At 42.9% G+C, this 14,646-nt stretch overlaps 1 protein-coding gene across 15 annotated transcripts in view; it reads right to left on the minus strand.

Annotated features, from left to right (window-relative positions):
- PPP1R12B (protein phosphatase 1 regulatory subunit 12B) overlaps positions 1-13,179 on the minus strand; it is a 239,945-nt gene extending 226,766 nt beyond the window's left edge. For 13 of the 15 annotated variants that reach the window (XR_010151163.1, XR_010151160.1, XR_001711816.3 and 10 more), the window contains exon 1: positions 12,709-13,162. Coding sequence is in view for 8 of the 15 variants with exons in the window: in XM_009440817.5 (XP_009439092.3) it covers positions 12,709-12,999 (291 nt within the window). In the remaining 7 variants the exon portion in view is untranslated. Of the gene's footprint in view, positions 1-12,708 lie in introns of all 15 variants that reach the window. The other 2 variants (XM_514103.8, XM_009440823.4) reach the window with 1 other exon arrangement.
- Between the last annotated feature and the right edge of the window lie 1,467 nt (positions 13,180-14,646).

Below are 14,646 nucleotides of genomic sequence, written 5' to 3' on the forward strand. Positions count from 1 at the left end.
GTTGACTGCTCAAAACTCATGTAGCTAGAATGGACACTCTTCCTATCTCTTATAAAGCAGGTCTCTTTCTTCTCCTTGCACCGCCAAGTTACTATTTTTTTTTTAGTTTTCTTTGGAGCCTTCCCTTTGAAGTTTTCTTTCATAATGGACCTCAAGGGCTGGCAGTTGACTTAGGGAATAAGAAACCATATTACTGAACTGGAATTCTGAACAATATTTCAAAATAAGGGGAATGATATGGTTTGGATATTTGTGCCCTCCAAATTTCATGTTGAAATGTGATCCCCAATTTTGGAAGTGGGGCCTGGTGGGAAATGTGTGGATTACAAGGGCAGCTCCCTCATAAATGGCTTGGTGTCCTTTCCATGGCAATGAGTGAGTTCTTCTCTTCACAGGAGAGCTGATTGTTTAAAAGAGTATGGTACCTCCCACCTCTCTCTCTTTCTCCTGCTCTATGTGATGCACCTGCTTCCCCTTTGCCTTTTGCATGACTGTAAGCTTCCCGAGGCCCTCACCATGAGCAGATGCTGGCCTCATGCTTCCTGTATAGCTTGCAGTACTGTGAGCCAATTAAACCTCTTTTCTTTATAAATTACCTAGTCTCAGGTATTCCTTTATAGCAACAAAAACAGACTAATATAGGGAACTTCAGTTAAGAGTTAATGGAGGCCGGGAGCGGTAGCTCACACCTGTAATCCCAACACTTTGAGAGGCCGAGGCGGGCAGATCACAAGGTCAGGAGATCGAGACCATTCTGGCTAACACGGTGAAACCTCGTCTCTACTAAAAAATACAAAAAAATTAGCCAGGTGTGGTGGCGGGCACCTGTAGTCCCAGCTACTCAGGAGGCTGAGGCAGGAGAATGGCATGAACCCGGAAGGTGGAGCTTGCAGTGAGCCGAGATCGCGCCACTGTCTTCTAGCCTGGGTGACAGAGCAAGACTCCGTCTCAAAAAAAAAAAAAAGAGCTAATGGTAAAGATATGAAATGACAGTAGAAAAAGTTTACTCCACTGCCAATCACGGAAAATATTTACATACGAAGGGTACTACTAATCTCAACATTAGGCACCTTGTCAAGCCTTGCAACAGTCAATACACTAAACCTATGTTAACTATTTTATTCACAATTTACTTTTTTTTTTTTTTTGAGACGGAGTTTCACTCTTGTTGCCCAGGCTGGAGTGCAATGGTGCAATCTCGGCTCACTGCAACCTCTACATCCCAGGTACAAGCGATTCTCCTGCCTCAGCCTCCCAAGTAGCTGGGATTACAGGTGTCCACCACCAGCCCCAGCTAAATTTTTTATTTTTGGTAGAAACAGGGTTTCACCATGTTTGGCAGGCTGGTCTCGAACACCTGACCTCAGGTGATCTTCCCACCTCGGCCTCCCAACGTGCTGTGATTACAGGTGTGAGCCACTGCACCCGGCCAATTTACATTTTTTAAGCTGATCACTGGTAACCCAATTAGAAGCGCAATACAAGGAGCTTCTTGTGATGTGATGATAATTAGAATAATTCACTAATTAATGGAATTCAGGTCTAGTCAAGACTGGCTTGAAACTTCAAAATTTTTGCAGGCCATCAATGGCCACTAAATCACAAAGAGAGATAACCTGACATTATTTGCCTTCTCATGGAAGTACATACCACCACTTATGATGTACTCTTACCAAAAAATTTGAATCTGAATCAGACCTAATCTCTAATTACTAGTTTATAGAAAACACGTGGGACAAAAGAACACCTTAACACCACAAGCAAGCAGTCAGAAAAATCTAGGTTGTAGAGAAACTCTAAAGTACAAACAACCCAGGTTTTCAACAAATAAGGTAAGAGAAAAAAAATGAGGAGGAAACCATAGATTAAAATACGTATCAATCAAAACAGACCTTATTTGAATCATGACTTGAATAAACCAACTGTTAAAACACACACACACACACCTGTGAACAATCAGGGAAATTTAAACACTATTAAAATATAATTTTAAGAAACAAGATTTTGACTTTTAGGTGTGCCAATGAAATTTGTTTTTGTTTTTGTTTGAGACAGAGTCTCGCTCTGTCACCCAGGCTGGAGTGCAGTGGCGAGATCTCAGCTCACTGCAACCTCTGCCTCCCGGATTCAAGTGATTCTCCTGCCTTAGCACCGCCCCCCACCCCCACCCCCCACCGCCAGTAGCTGGGATTACAGACACACGCCACCACGCCTGGCTAATTTTTCGTATTTTTAGTGGAGACAGGGTTTCACCATGTTGGCTAGGCTGGTCTCAAACTCCTGACCTCCGGTGATTCACCTGCCTTGGCCTCCCAGTGCTAGGATTATAGGCATGAGCCACCACGCCCAGCTGATTTTTTTTAAATTTAAATTTCTACGTTCTAGAGATATATATTGAAATATTTACAAATAAAATATAAGCTGGGCACGCTGGCTCATGACTGTAATCCCAAAACTTTGGGAGACTGAGGCAGGTGGATCACCTGAGGTCAGGAGTTCATTTGAGACCAGCCTGGCCAACATGTGAAATCCTGTCTCTACTAAAAATACAAAATTAGCCGGGCGTGGGGGCACATGCCTCTAATCCCAGCTACTTGGGAGGCTGAGACACCCTGGGAGGTGGAGGTTGCAGTGGGCCAAGATCGCACCACTGCACTCCAGCCTGGGCAACAAGAGTGAAATTCCATCTCAAAAGAAAAAAAAAATTATGTGATATCTAGGATTGGCTATAAAATAATCCAGTATACTGGAGATGAGGATCTATAAATGAAACAAGATTGGCCATAAGTTGATCACTTTTGAGAATTCATTATACCATTCTCTCTACTTTTGTATCTTCTATTTTGAAATATTCCATAATAAAATGCTTAAAAGAGAGTCACTAGACCAATAATTAATACAGAAAAACCAGATACATATATCATGCCAGATATATAATGAATATTTAGAGCATGGCACCATAAAATAGTTCCCCAAATTTGCATTAGATTAATATTCTAACAGATTATCACTGTGTCATAACATTTAAGTATACTAAATATAAAATCATTTCTAAATTTTTGTATAAACCTATTCCATAACTATAATGAAGTAGAATATTTCATTAAAAACCACATGCAAGTCAATTTCCAATACTGAAAACTCAAGTTTCAGTTTTTCTTTTTTTTACTTTTTTTTTTTGAGACGGAGTCTCGCTCTGTCACCCAGGCTGGAGTGCAGTGGTGCCACCTTGGCTCACTGCAACCTCCACCTCCCGGGTTCAAGTGATTCTCCTGCCTCAGTCTCCCGAGTAGCTGGGACAACAGGCGCGTGCAACCACGCCCGGCTAATTTTTTGTATATTTAGTAGAGACAGGGTTTCACTGTGTTAGCCAGGATGGTCTCAATCTCCTGACCTCGTGATCTGCCTGCCTTGGCCTCCCAAAGTGCTGGGATTACAGGCGTGAGCCACCGCGCCCGGGCAAAGCTTCAGTTTTTCAATTGAATTGCCTCATGAAACAAACATAAACTCTGCATGCCTGATAAAACTTTAAGCCCCCAAATTTTACTCAAACTGGTTACAATCTAAGATCAGAAGAAACAATTTTTTTTAATTACACTTCAAAAGCAGGAAAAACCCCAACATATTCACAGACAAAAACAACATCAACAAATTGGGCAAGCACTCAATTAGCAATCCAAATGAGGCTTCAATTCTTTGTCCTATATGACATTCTGGGCCAAGGTCTTAATCTGGATTTATTATTACTATGTTGAACCATTAAAGATTTATTAGACATCCCAAACCTCCATATTTCACCATCTTAGAGAAGATATATATGTAATTCTCCTCCATAAGCATAAAATAGTCTCAAATACTGATAAATATAGTACTCCCCTGACACTCCTCAAGAGCCAGAATGCTAGAACAGAAATCGGTTATATAGCCAGTTTCCTACTATAAGTTATAATAGTAACCAACTATTCTGGAGACCAATCCCAAAATTCAAGTTAGTTTCTAAATTGTATCTACTGCTAAGTAAAAGTAACAAGCAGCACAGAATCAGATACACAGTAGACACTCAAGAAATAAATGTAAGAGAATGGCAGAAGAAACTGTTTATTGGTACTAACCTCCCTATCACTGTTCCCCCAAGGCTGCCTTCCAGTGGAAGTGCTAATGAGTGGGAAATGGGCCAAACTAGACTGAGAAGTAAAATAAACTAGATAAGCAGCCATCAGTAATAGGGACATAACTTTCTTGCCCCTATTATCAGGTTTAATATCCTAAAATATTCTTAACTCATGAATAATGAAACCACCTAAACTAGCCAGAATTCAGCTTTTAAAGTGTCTTGCCACATATTTTGGGCCCTCATTTAAATTACAATTATATTGATGGAAAATCTATATTTTTTCTCCCAAAAGTCAACAGAAAGACAAGTTATCCTTAATGCAAAAAAAACTTCATATAACCTCTACAAAAGTCTTCAAAAATATCTCTACTGAAAGTGCTCTTTCAAAGTTTAAATGACCAAATCCAACAGTCTTTTTACAGGCCTTCTCCTCAATTTCCTTTTACATTATTTACCATCCATTCCTTGAAATACCTCAATATCACTGTTTGTCGGTTCTTCTCTGTATTAGTTTCCTATTGCTGCTATAACAAATTACCATAAACTTAGTTGCTTAAAACAACACAAATTTATTATCATAGCATTCTGGAGGTCAGAAGTCTGAATCATGGCCAGATGCAGTGGCTCACACCTGTAATCCCCAGTGGCTCACACCTGTAATCCTTGGGAGGCCAAGGCGGGTGGATCACCTGAAGTCAGGAGTTTGAGACCAGCCTGGCCAACAAGGCAAAACCACGTCTCTACTAAAAATACAAAAATTAGCTGGTTGTGGTGGTGGGCGCCTGTAATCCCAGCTATTCAGGAGGCTGAGGCAGGAGAATCGCTTGATCCCGGGCAGCGGAGGTTGTAGTGAGCCAAGATTGTGCCACTGCACTCCAGCCTAGGGGTCAAGAGCAAAATTCAGTCTCAAAAAAAAAAAAAAAAAGTCTGAAATCAGTCTCATTGGGCTGAGTTGTCAAATTGCTGGCAGGGCTGGTTCCTTATGTGGAGGCTCTGAGAGAAGAATCCACTTCCTTGCCTTTTTCAGCTTCTAGGGTCCACCTGCATTCCTTGGCTCACAGAACCTTCCTGGAATCCCTGCAATCTCTTGCTTCCTTCATCACATCTCCTATTCTGATTCTGCTCTCTTGCCTCTCTTATATGGATGCTTGTGATTATATTGGGCTCACCTGGATAATCCAGGCTAATCTCCTTATCTCAAGATCCTTAAATTAATCATATCCCCAAAGTCTCTTTTACCCTGTAAGGTAACATATTTACATGTTCTGGGGATTAGGACTTAGACATTTTTGGGGCACCATTAGTCAGCCTACCACATCTTCCAACAGCTGTAACTTGAATTTCTGCATTCTCTGCCTACCAGCTGCTTGTGTTTTCTGCTCTTCTCTATGTTTTCTCCCTTTCCTCTTTCACACTCATTACTTCAACTCTCACCTTTATGCTAAAATCAAGTCTCTTGTCTCAAATATGAGAAAACTGGAGCATAGATAGGAAAGTGACTAGCCTTGAGTCACACAGATACCTACAGGATATTTACTTACTTACTTACTTATTTATTTGAGACACAGTCTTGCTCTGTCACCCAGGCTGGAGTGCAGTGGTGTGAACACAGCTCACTGCAGCTTCAACCTCCTGGGCTCAAGAGATCCTTCCACCTCAGCCTCCTATGTAACTGGGACCACATGTTTGCACCACCATACCTGGCTAATTTTTTTTTGGGTGGGGAGGGGGTTGGAGAGATAGGGTCTCACCACATTGCTCAGGCTGGTCTCAAACTCCTGGTCTCCAGCAATCCTCCCGCCTTGGCCTCCCAAAGTGCTGGGATTACAGATATGGGCCACCATGCTCAACACCTATAGGAGATTTCTATTTGTACATCTTCAGAGTACCTCAGTCTAATCGTTGACTGAATACTATTTCTACCTGAATAACACAATTCTTTCAGACTCACAAGCTAGAATTGTACTACACTTTTTTCTCATCTCCATTCACTCAGCTGGTTCTCTCAACTCTGTCTCTCCATTCATGCAGAAATCCAAGTGCTGCTTCAGAATCCTAAAATACTGCTTTGGTTGGGTAACAACCCTGCTCAAACCCACAAAAATTCTCTACTAAGGAGTCCATCAAGCCAACTTGGCCTGATGTTTGATGTTCAAAGCCCTCTAGGATGTCACCCTGACTCTCTCTCATCTCTAACCCTTCAAACACATCCATTAGGATTTCCTAGCATCCTCTGCCTACACACCACACCCATTCCTATTTATTCGCCCATGCTGCTCTACCATCCTGGACTGCCTTCGTTTGTCCTTCCACTTAGGAATACATCCTTTCCAGGGTATCATAGAATTTGGAACTCTAAAAGGAATTTTTTTTTTATTTATCTGTTTCCAAACCTGACTGTTAGTTCCTTGAGGGCAGAAATTATACCACATATATACTCTAGTACAGACTTACAATCTACCATTTAGACATTCAATATTAGTTGTTAATTAAGAATCTAAGAGAACCTCTAAAGAGAAAAATATAGTGGAACACGGCCAGGCATGGTGGCTCACGCCTATAATCCCAGCACTTTGGGAGGCTGAGGCGGTTGGATTACCTGAGGTCAGGAGTTCAAGACCAGCCTGGCCAACATGGTGAAACCCCGTCTCTACTAAAAATACAAAAATTAGCTAGGATGGTCTCGATCTCCTGACCTCATGATCCACCCGCCCAAAACCCCGTCTCTACTAAAAATACAAAAAAAATTAGCTGGGCATAGTGGCAGGCACCTGGGGTCCCAGCTACTCGGGAGGCTGAGGCAGGAGAATGGCGTGAACCCGGGAGGCGGAGCTTGCAGTGAGCTGAGATCACACCACTGCACTCCAGCCTGGGCGACAGAGCAAGACTCCGTCTCAAAAAAAAAAAAAAAAAAAAAAAACCAAAAAAAACAATTAGCCAGGCGTGGTGTCACACCCCTGTAATCCCAGCTACTCAGGAGGCTACGGCAAGGGACGCAGAGGTTGCAGTGAGTCGAGATCATGCACTGCACTCCAGCCTGGCTGACAGAGCAAGACTGTCTCAAAAAAAAAAAGAAGAATGGGACACATGTAATTAATGGCATATTATTCAAATATCAAAAACTTTACTCTAGGCCAGGCATGGTGGCTCTTGTTTGTTTATAGACACGGGGTGTCACTCTGTCATCCAGGCTGGAATGCAGTGGCATGATCATGGCTCACTGCAACTCCAGTTCCTGGACTCAAGCTATCCTCCCGCCTCAGCCTCCCAAGTAGCTGCAACTACAGACATGCACCAACATGCCTGGCTAATTTTATTTTTTTGTAAAGACAAGGTTTTGCTATGTTGCCCACGCTGGTCTCAAACTCCTGAGCTCAAGTGATCCTCCTGCCTCAGCCTCCATCTATTGTGATTATTGGGACAAAATAACTGATGAATGACTGTCATGGGCTGAGGGTGGGAGGAGCTGTCTACCAAGGAGCACAAAAAATCTTGAGGGTAACGTTCTACATCTTGATTACAGTGGTGGTTCCACAACTGTATGCATTTGTCAAAACTCATAGGATGCTACACTACAAAGAGTGAATTTTATTGTATATAAAGTATATCTTAGTTTTAAAATATTTTAAAAGAAAAAAATAAACTACTTAGTTTTATATTAACAACAAGACTGGTCCAACTCCTTACCTTTGGCAGAATTGTACTTAATCCATATATATTGACAGGTTGCCTATTTCAAAATACTCACAGAGTAGAAGATTCTAAAAGCCCAAATGGTGATATACAGTTATTCAGCAGGAGTTGAAGAACTGGGGAGAGGCCAGGCATGGTGGCTCCTACTTGTAATCCGAGCACTTTGGGAGGCCGAGGGGGGAGGATTGTTTTAGCCCAGGAGTTCAAGATCAGCCCTGGCAACACAGTGAGACCCCCTTGTCTACAAAAAATTTTAAAAATTAGCTGGGTATGATGGGGTGTGCCTGTAGTCCCAGTTACTAAGGAGGCTGAGGTGGGGAGGATCACTTGAGCCTGAGAGGTTGCAGCTGCAGTGATCCATGGTCACACCACCACACTCCAGTCTGGGTAACAGAGCAAGACCCTGTCTCACACACACACACACACACACACACACACACACACACACACAAAGAAGAAGAATAGGGAAGAAATTCTGCGGAACAAATGAAAGTCATTTTTATTTATACTTTCAAAAACAAAAACACACAGACAAAAAGCTGAATTTCCCAATATGGCTTTGAGGTCCAACATAGTCTGATGCAACATATTAAGCAATTTGAAGAGGTAAGCTACTAAAATGGCTCAGGACAGATGACTATTCTAGATGCACAATAATAAAGGAGCAAACAGGATTTTTCTGAATCCTATGTTGCCATGGGTCCTGACACTAAGCAGAATTCATCAATATTCAGGGTAAGGCAAAAGTAACTTCACAGGTGGAACCAGGAGAGGAATGAGTAATAAATGTAGAATAAAAGAGAAAAGGTTAAAAGCACAAGTTTTATTTTACCATATGAGTTAGCACACAAAATGTACTATTTTATATTGAACTGAACACACATTCATCTTACTCATCTTCTGTCTCTGTCTGAATATAAATTGCTCAGCCTATCCTCCTCCCCTCACTTGTTCCTATCTCCATCTCTCTTCCTGAGAAATACGTGATTTTAGCCTCTCTAAGTCTACAGCGTCAGACTGAGGCAACTCTAGAATGACAAAGGCTTATTCAACTACAAATTGAATTCCAGTCTGGTGTGACCTTGAGGGTCCAAATTTGGACCCTGCACATTACAAAGACAGTCTGAATTTCTTTTTTCTTTTTCTTTTTTTTTTTGAAACGGAGTCTCACTCTTTTACCCAGGCTGGAGTGCAGTGGTGTGATCTCAGCTCACTGTAACCTCCACCTCCTGGGTTCAAGCGATTCTCCTGCCTCAGCCTCCCCGAGTAACTGGGACTACAGGTGTGCGCCACCACACCAGGCTAATTTTTGTATTTTTAGTAGAGACGGGATTTTGCAATGTCGACCAGGCTGGTCTCGAACTCCTGACCTCGTGATCCACCTGCCTCAGCCTCCCAAAGTGCTGGGATTACAAGCGTGAGCCACCGCCCCCGGCCGCCAGTCTGAATTTCTGAGTCAAGTATGGAATTATTCTAATCTCCTTGGTAGCCCTCCAGATGAAGACTGATCAGACCGTGCTAAGAGACAAGACCTATGGTGACTGAAATCCAGCATCCCTCACCACACTCAGCACAGATTTAAGAGTCAACATAATACATGCTGAAGTAAGTAAGCATTCATTTTAATAAATCCTAGAAAAATCTCTTTTCTGAAAGTAGGCACTTGCCTCTTCCCACAGCAATAATTTGGTAGATATCATGTATCTAGGCCTAGAGTACCTAAGATTATAATGCTAAGGATATCAAGATAGGTGCTAACAGTCAAACTTAATAAATAAATAAAAGAAAAATTTTAAAGTACTACTCCACATAGAATTATTAACAAATATTCCTGGCCTTACAATGTGTATACGCATATGAAACAGAAATTCCTTTGTGAGCAAACAAGTGCTTTCAAGGGTTCTATAATCAGATTAATACCTTGTTAAGGACTCTAGGACAACACATGCATACACACCAAATCTTACTTTAGTCACTGAAATTTAGTCTGCATCAGTTTCCAAGGCTTTCATCAGAGTTGGTCTAACCTTTGAGATACTTCTTATCCCAGTCTAATTCAAGTATTATTAATAGGCCCCCTGGAGCTTGTTATCTTTAACTCAAGCACCTCGTGGTCTCAGCAAAGGCTGCCAAGAAAGAAGGTCTCTAAGTCCAAAAGAAGCATCAAGGCACCACAAGCTGCAGTGCAAATCATCTACTGTGATGTTGTAGGAGGAGAAAAATTGTCCCCCAGTATTATCTGGGGGCTTCTAACATGCCAAGACAATAATCCACAGTTGGTCAAGTGGCCATGGCCAAAAGAGAGAAAAGAAGCAATTATCCAGATAATTTATATCGTGCTTGTATAACAAATGGACATTTTAAATAAATAATTCAGATAATTGTACCACTCACTCTCCATTTCACAGAAGGTGAATCCATTGTAAAGTAGGTGGTTCAGCTACCAACAGCTCCAGTCTCCCATTTGAAAATAGTCTTTTATGTACCTTAGGAGTTCTCCAGGTCGGCCATGCGCGGTGGCTCGTGCCTGTAATCCCAGCACTTTGGGAGGCCGAGGCGGGCAGATCATTTGAGGCCAAGAGTTTGAGACCAGCCTGGCCAACATGGCAAAACCCCATCTCTACTAAAAATACAAAAATTGGCTGGGCATGGTGGTGGGCACCTATAGTTCCAGCTACTTGGGAGGCTGAGGCATGAGAATAGCTTGAACTTGGGAGACGGACGTTGCAGTGAGCTGAGACTGCACCACTGTACTCCAGCCTGGGAGATACAGTGAGACACTGTTTTTTGTTTTTTTTTTTTTTTAAACAACAACAACAACAACAACAAAAACTTCTCCAAGTCATGGAGACACACATTGTAACTCTTCGGAAACTGACTTGTAATGTTCTGAAGCCAATAAAGGCCCGTTGTCTTGATTCAAAGATATAGTTTCTCAACAGACCTCAAATCTTTAAGCAGCTTAATTTTTAGCTGAATTTGTCTAGAATCGAGTATACCTGTTCAGTTCAACTCCTTGTCAGCCCTATAAATTGAAAGGAATGCTTATATTGCATTTATAGATGTTAAAAAAAAAATCCATAGCTGTCATCCCCTTCTTCTCTTATTTCAATAGATTACTAGGCCGGGCACAGCGGCTCACGCCTATAATCCCAGCAGTTTGGGAGGCCAAGGAGGGTGGATCTCCTGAGGTCAGGAGTTTGAGACCAGCCTGGTCATCACGGTGAAAGCCCATCTCTACTAAAAATACAAATATTATCTAGGCGTGGTGGCAGGTGCCTGTAATCCCAGCTACTCGGGAGGCTGAGGCAGGAGAATCGCTTGAAACCGGGAGGCAGAGGTTGCAGTGAGCCAAGATCTCGCCATTGCACTCCAGCCTGGGCAACAGAGCGAGACTCTGAATCAAAAAAAAAAAAAAAGAAAAAGAAAAAGAAAAACAAGAATTCACCTTCCCAAAGAGTTCAGAAATTTAAAGTTTAGAATTTAATGTGGTTCTCTTAGCTTTTATCTCATTTTACATTCAGCTCCTTATTAAGCGAGATATAGATCTCTGTGACATAAGTCTGAAAAATCCATGCCTATGGGCCACTTCTTTACTTTCTAACTTTGCACAAATAATTTTCCTGAGCTTCAGTTTCCTCATCTGTAAAATGAGAATAACAACACTACCTGCCACACCTACTTCAAAGGATCACTGCTGAAACTCACATGGGGTAAGACATATGAAATCAAACAGCAAAGCACTCTACAAATATTGGTTACTACCTTAGGTGGGGAAATATTATCAGCAGGAAAAAAAATGGGTACAAAATAGGGTGAAAGAGTTTCTTCTACCTGAAATAGAAGGGTTGCAAACATAGTGAGAAGTAACTTTTTAAGCTATTGGCTAAATATATTTAGGGAAGTGGTCTGATATAAAGTTGAGTTATTATTTAGAAGTAGATTCTCATGCCAATACATTCACTTTGCACAGACGGCAGAAGAAGAAAAATACAAAAGATTAAGAGTGGGTGACCGGCTCTCAGCTCACCAAAATAACTGATGAAGTTCCATTTGAGGAGAGAGGGGTAGTTAGTCATGGCAGTCAGTAGACAGAGAATATTGCTGCATTAGGTGACAGAAGTAAAGGTGTCGTTACCAAGCACAGATTATCCACAATCCATATAGTATAGCTATACATAGGGCATGGGATTTCTATAGAGCGCTTTAGAAAAAAAAATAGAAAAATAGAAAAGCTATTCCATAAGTATCAAACAGAGGTAATTCAGTAACTTAGTTCTCCATAGGAAGCTCTCAGGGAGGTAGCACTGCTGAGAAGAAAGTTAAGATACCTAAAACAACGAGGTCCGGCGTGTTCTAGGAGCTGTAGCCTAGAGGCAACACAAACTGTTTTGAAGTACTACAAATCAACAAAACAAGAGGTGTGGTTTCAGACCTGCTTGTCTTTACCCAGTAAAGGGCTTTACTCTTTAAGTGATATAAGATATTCTATAACGGGGACACACAACAACTGAATTTTCTGAAAGGGCATCAAACAAATGACACTGTGCCTATGAGTGACGCGGTGTGCAGGCACGCCAACCAGACATAAGTGAAGATAACTAATCTACAGGGATAAGACCAGGGACAAAAATCACCAGTAACCATGACAACACAAGTAGGTGGAGGGAAATACAAACACTGACCAAGCAGCGGGGTGACGCTATTCCTAAGACCCTGGGGTCAGAAAAAGACTTGATTAGTGGAGGAAGCTGGCCAAGAATGAAACCGATTAGCCCAAAAGGGCAGTGTCCATGCAGAAGGAGTCGGCGGCAACACTGATACTCCCCATGGGGTGGCTCGCAGGGTCAAAGGCTCATCTGTAGGAGACTGGACGCCTCTAAGACCAAGAAAGGAGTTACCTGGTGCAGGGCTGTCAAGCCGTCCACGTTGACCGTGTTGATATCAGCACCTCTTGCCAGAAGCTTTCTCACCTCGTCGGTGTCCCCGCTAGAGCAGGCGGCCAGAAAGACAGCACCGTCCTCGAAGCGGACCCTGGGGCTCCCGCGCCTGGTCAGCGGCTGCCGCCCCGCGCCTCGTCGCTCCGCAGGCTCCTGCTCTGTCAGCGAGCCCCGCCAGCGCCGAAGCTGCTCTGCCCGCCGCATTCGCGCCGACTCTGCCCGCTTCCCTCCTAGGTGCTCCAGCTCCGCCATTGCTCCGGCCTCGGCAGCTGCTGCCAAAACTACCAACACTAAATTACTGTTGAGGCTCGAGTTGCCGCTGCCGCCTCTCTCAGAGCGCTTCAGCCCGGAGAAGAGGGCGGAGACCCTCGCGCCGCCATCTTTACTCCTCCCGCCAGTAGCACCGCCCGCACGCTCCCTCGGCTTCAATACGCAGGCGCTGCCCGGCCTCGGGTCATCACGGGACTCGTAGTAAGAGACCTGCCCTAAGTGCACTTGGTGGCCGTAAGGGAACTACAAATCCCTGGATGCATCAGAAAAAAGTCGAGGACCGGCGGCTCTCTCTTTCGCCACGGGACCCAGTGGGGTCACCTTTGCCCTAAAGCTGGAACTGTCTCCTGGACTGGCGTCAGCCTCTTCCTCTGGGCATTTTGGGAGTTGTAGTTTATTCTTGTTATGACTAGTAACTAATCTTATCTCCCTAATTATCACATCAATTCTTTGGAGTGGAAAAAAGGCGGTAATTATTCCTGTTTTCTGGAGGAGAGAACTAAACATTAAGTACCTAAACGACTGGATTCTATATCCTAGTTCTAAGTCTAGGGTTTTATTAACATGTGTATTAATCACGGTAAATGTGAATGAGCGTGGGGAAGAGGAGCATACATACAGATACAGTATTACATGTTTTACATAAATACTGTCAACTTACTCCAGGCCCAGAAAAGATCTTGAAAATGATGCATTCAGATGTAGTGAAAAGAGTTTAAGCTGTGAATTTAAGTTGAATTCACAGCCGTAGACAAATTACTTAACTTCTCTGAGCCAGTTTTCTTATGTGTAAAATGGGAATAACATCTCACAGGGTAGTCATGTGGATCAAATGAAATAATACATGCAAGGATGCCTAATACTATCTTTGGCACATATTGGATCCCAATAAATAATGTCTCTTCCTTCTCCCTCCTCCTCCTCCTCTACTCTTTTCATGTATCTTAAATTTTTACAAGACAGAATAGATGTCTTCCATGATTTTTATTTCTTTTCTTTTGAGACAGAGTCTCACTCTGTCACCCAGGCTGAGTGCAATGGCGCAATCACGGCTCACTGCAGACTCAACCTCCTGGGCTCAAGCGATCCTCCCACCTCAGTCTCCCCAGTAGCTAGGACTACAGGTGCCCACCACCACACCCACTATTTTTTTATTTTTTCGTAGAGACAAGGTCTCACCATGTTGCCCAGGCTGGTCTGGAACTCTTAGACACAAGCGATCCTCCTGCCTCAGCCTCCCAAAGTGTTGGTATTACAGCCCTGAGCCACTGTACCTGGCCCATGATTTTTTTTTTCAAAGCTAGAGAAAGATACTATCAAGCATACTAAATCATACTAAATTCCTAAGGTAGCAAATAGAACATTTTTATATTCACCAAGACTGGGTTATAAAACATGTATCTGTCCGATTGTTTTGTTTTGTTTTGTTTTGTTTGAGACAGGGTCTCACTCTGTCACCCAGGCTGGAGGGCAGTGGCATGGTCGTGGATCACTGTAGCCTCAACCTCCCAGGCTCAAGCGATCCTCCCACCTCAGCCCCCCAAGTAGCTGGGACTACAGGCCTGCGTCACTATGCCTGGCTAACTTTTGTATTTTTTGTAGAGACAGGGTTTTGCCATGTTGCCCAGG

This window comes from Pan troglodytes, chromosome 1 (genome assembly GCF_028858775.2).
Source record: "Pan troglodytes isolate AG18354 chromosome 1, NHGRI_mPanTro3-v2.0_pri, whole genome shotgun sequence".
NCBI classification, from domain to species: Eukaryota; Metazoa; Chordata; class Mammalia; order Primates; family Hominidae; genus Pan; species Pan troglodytes.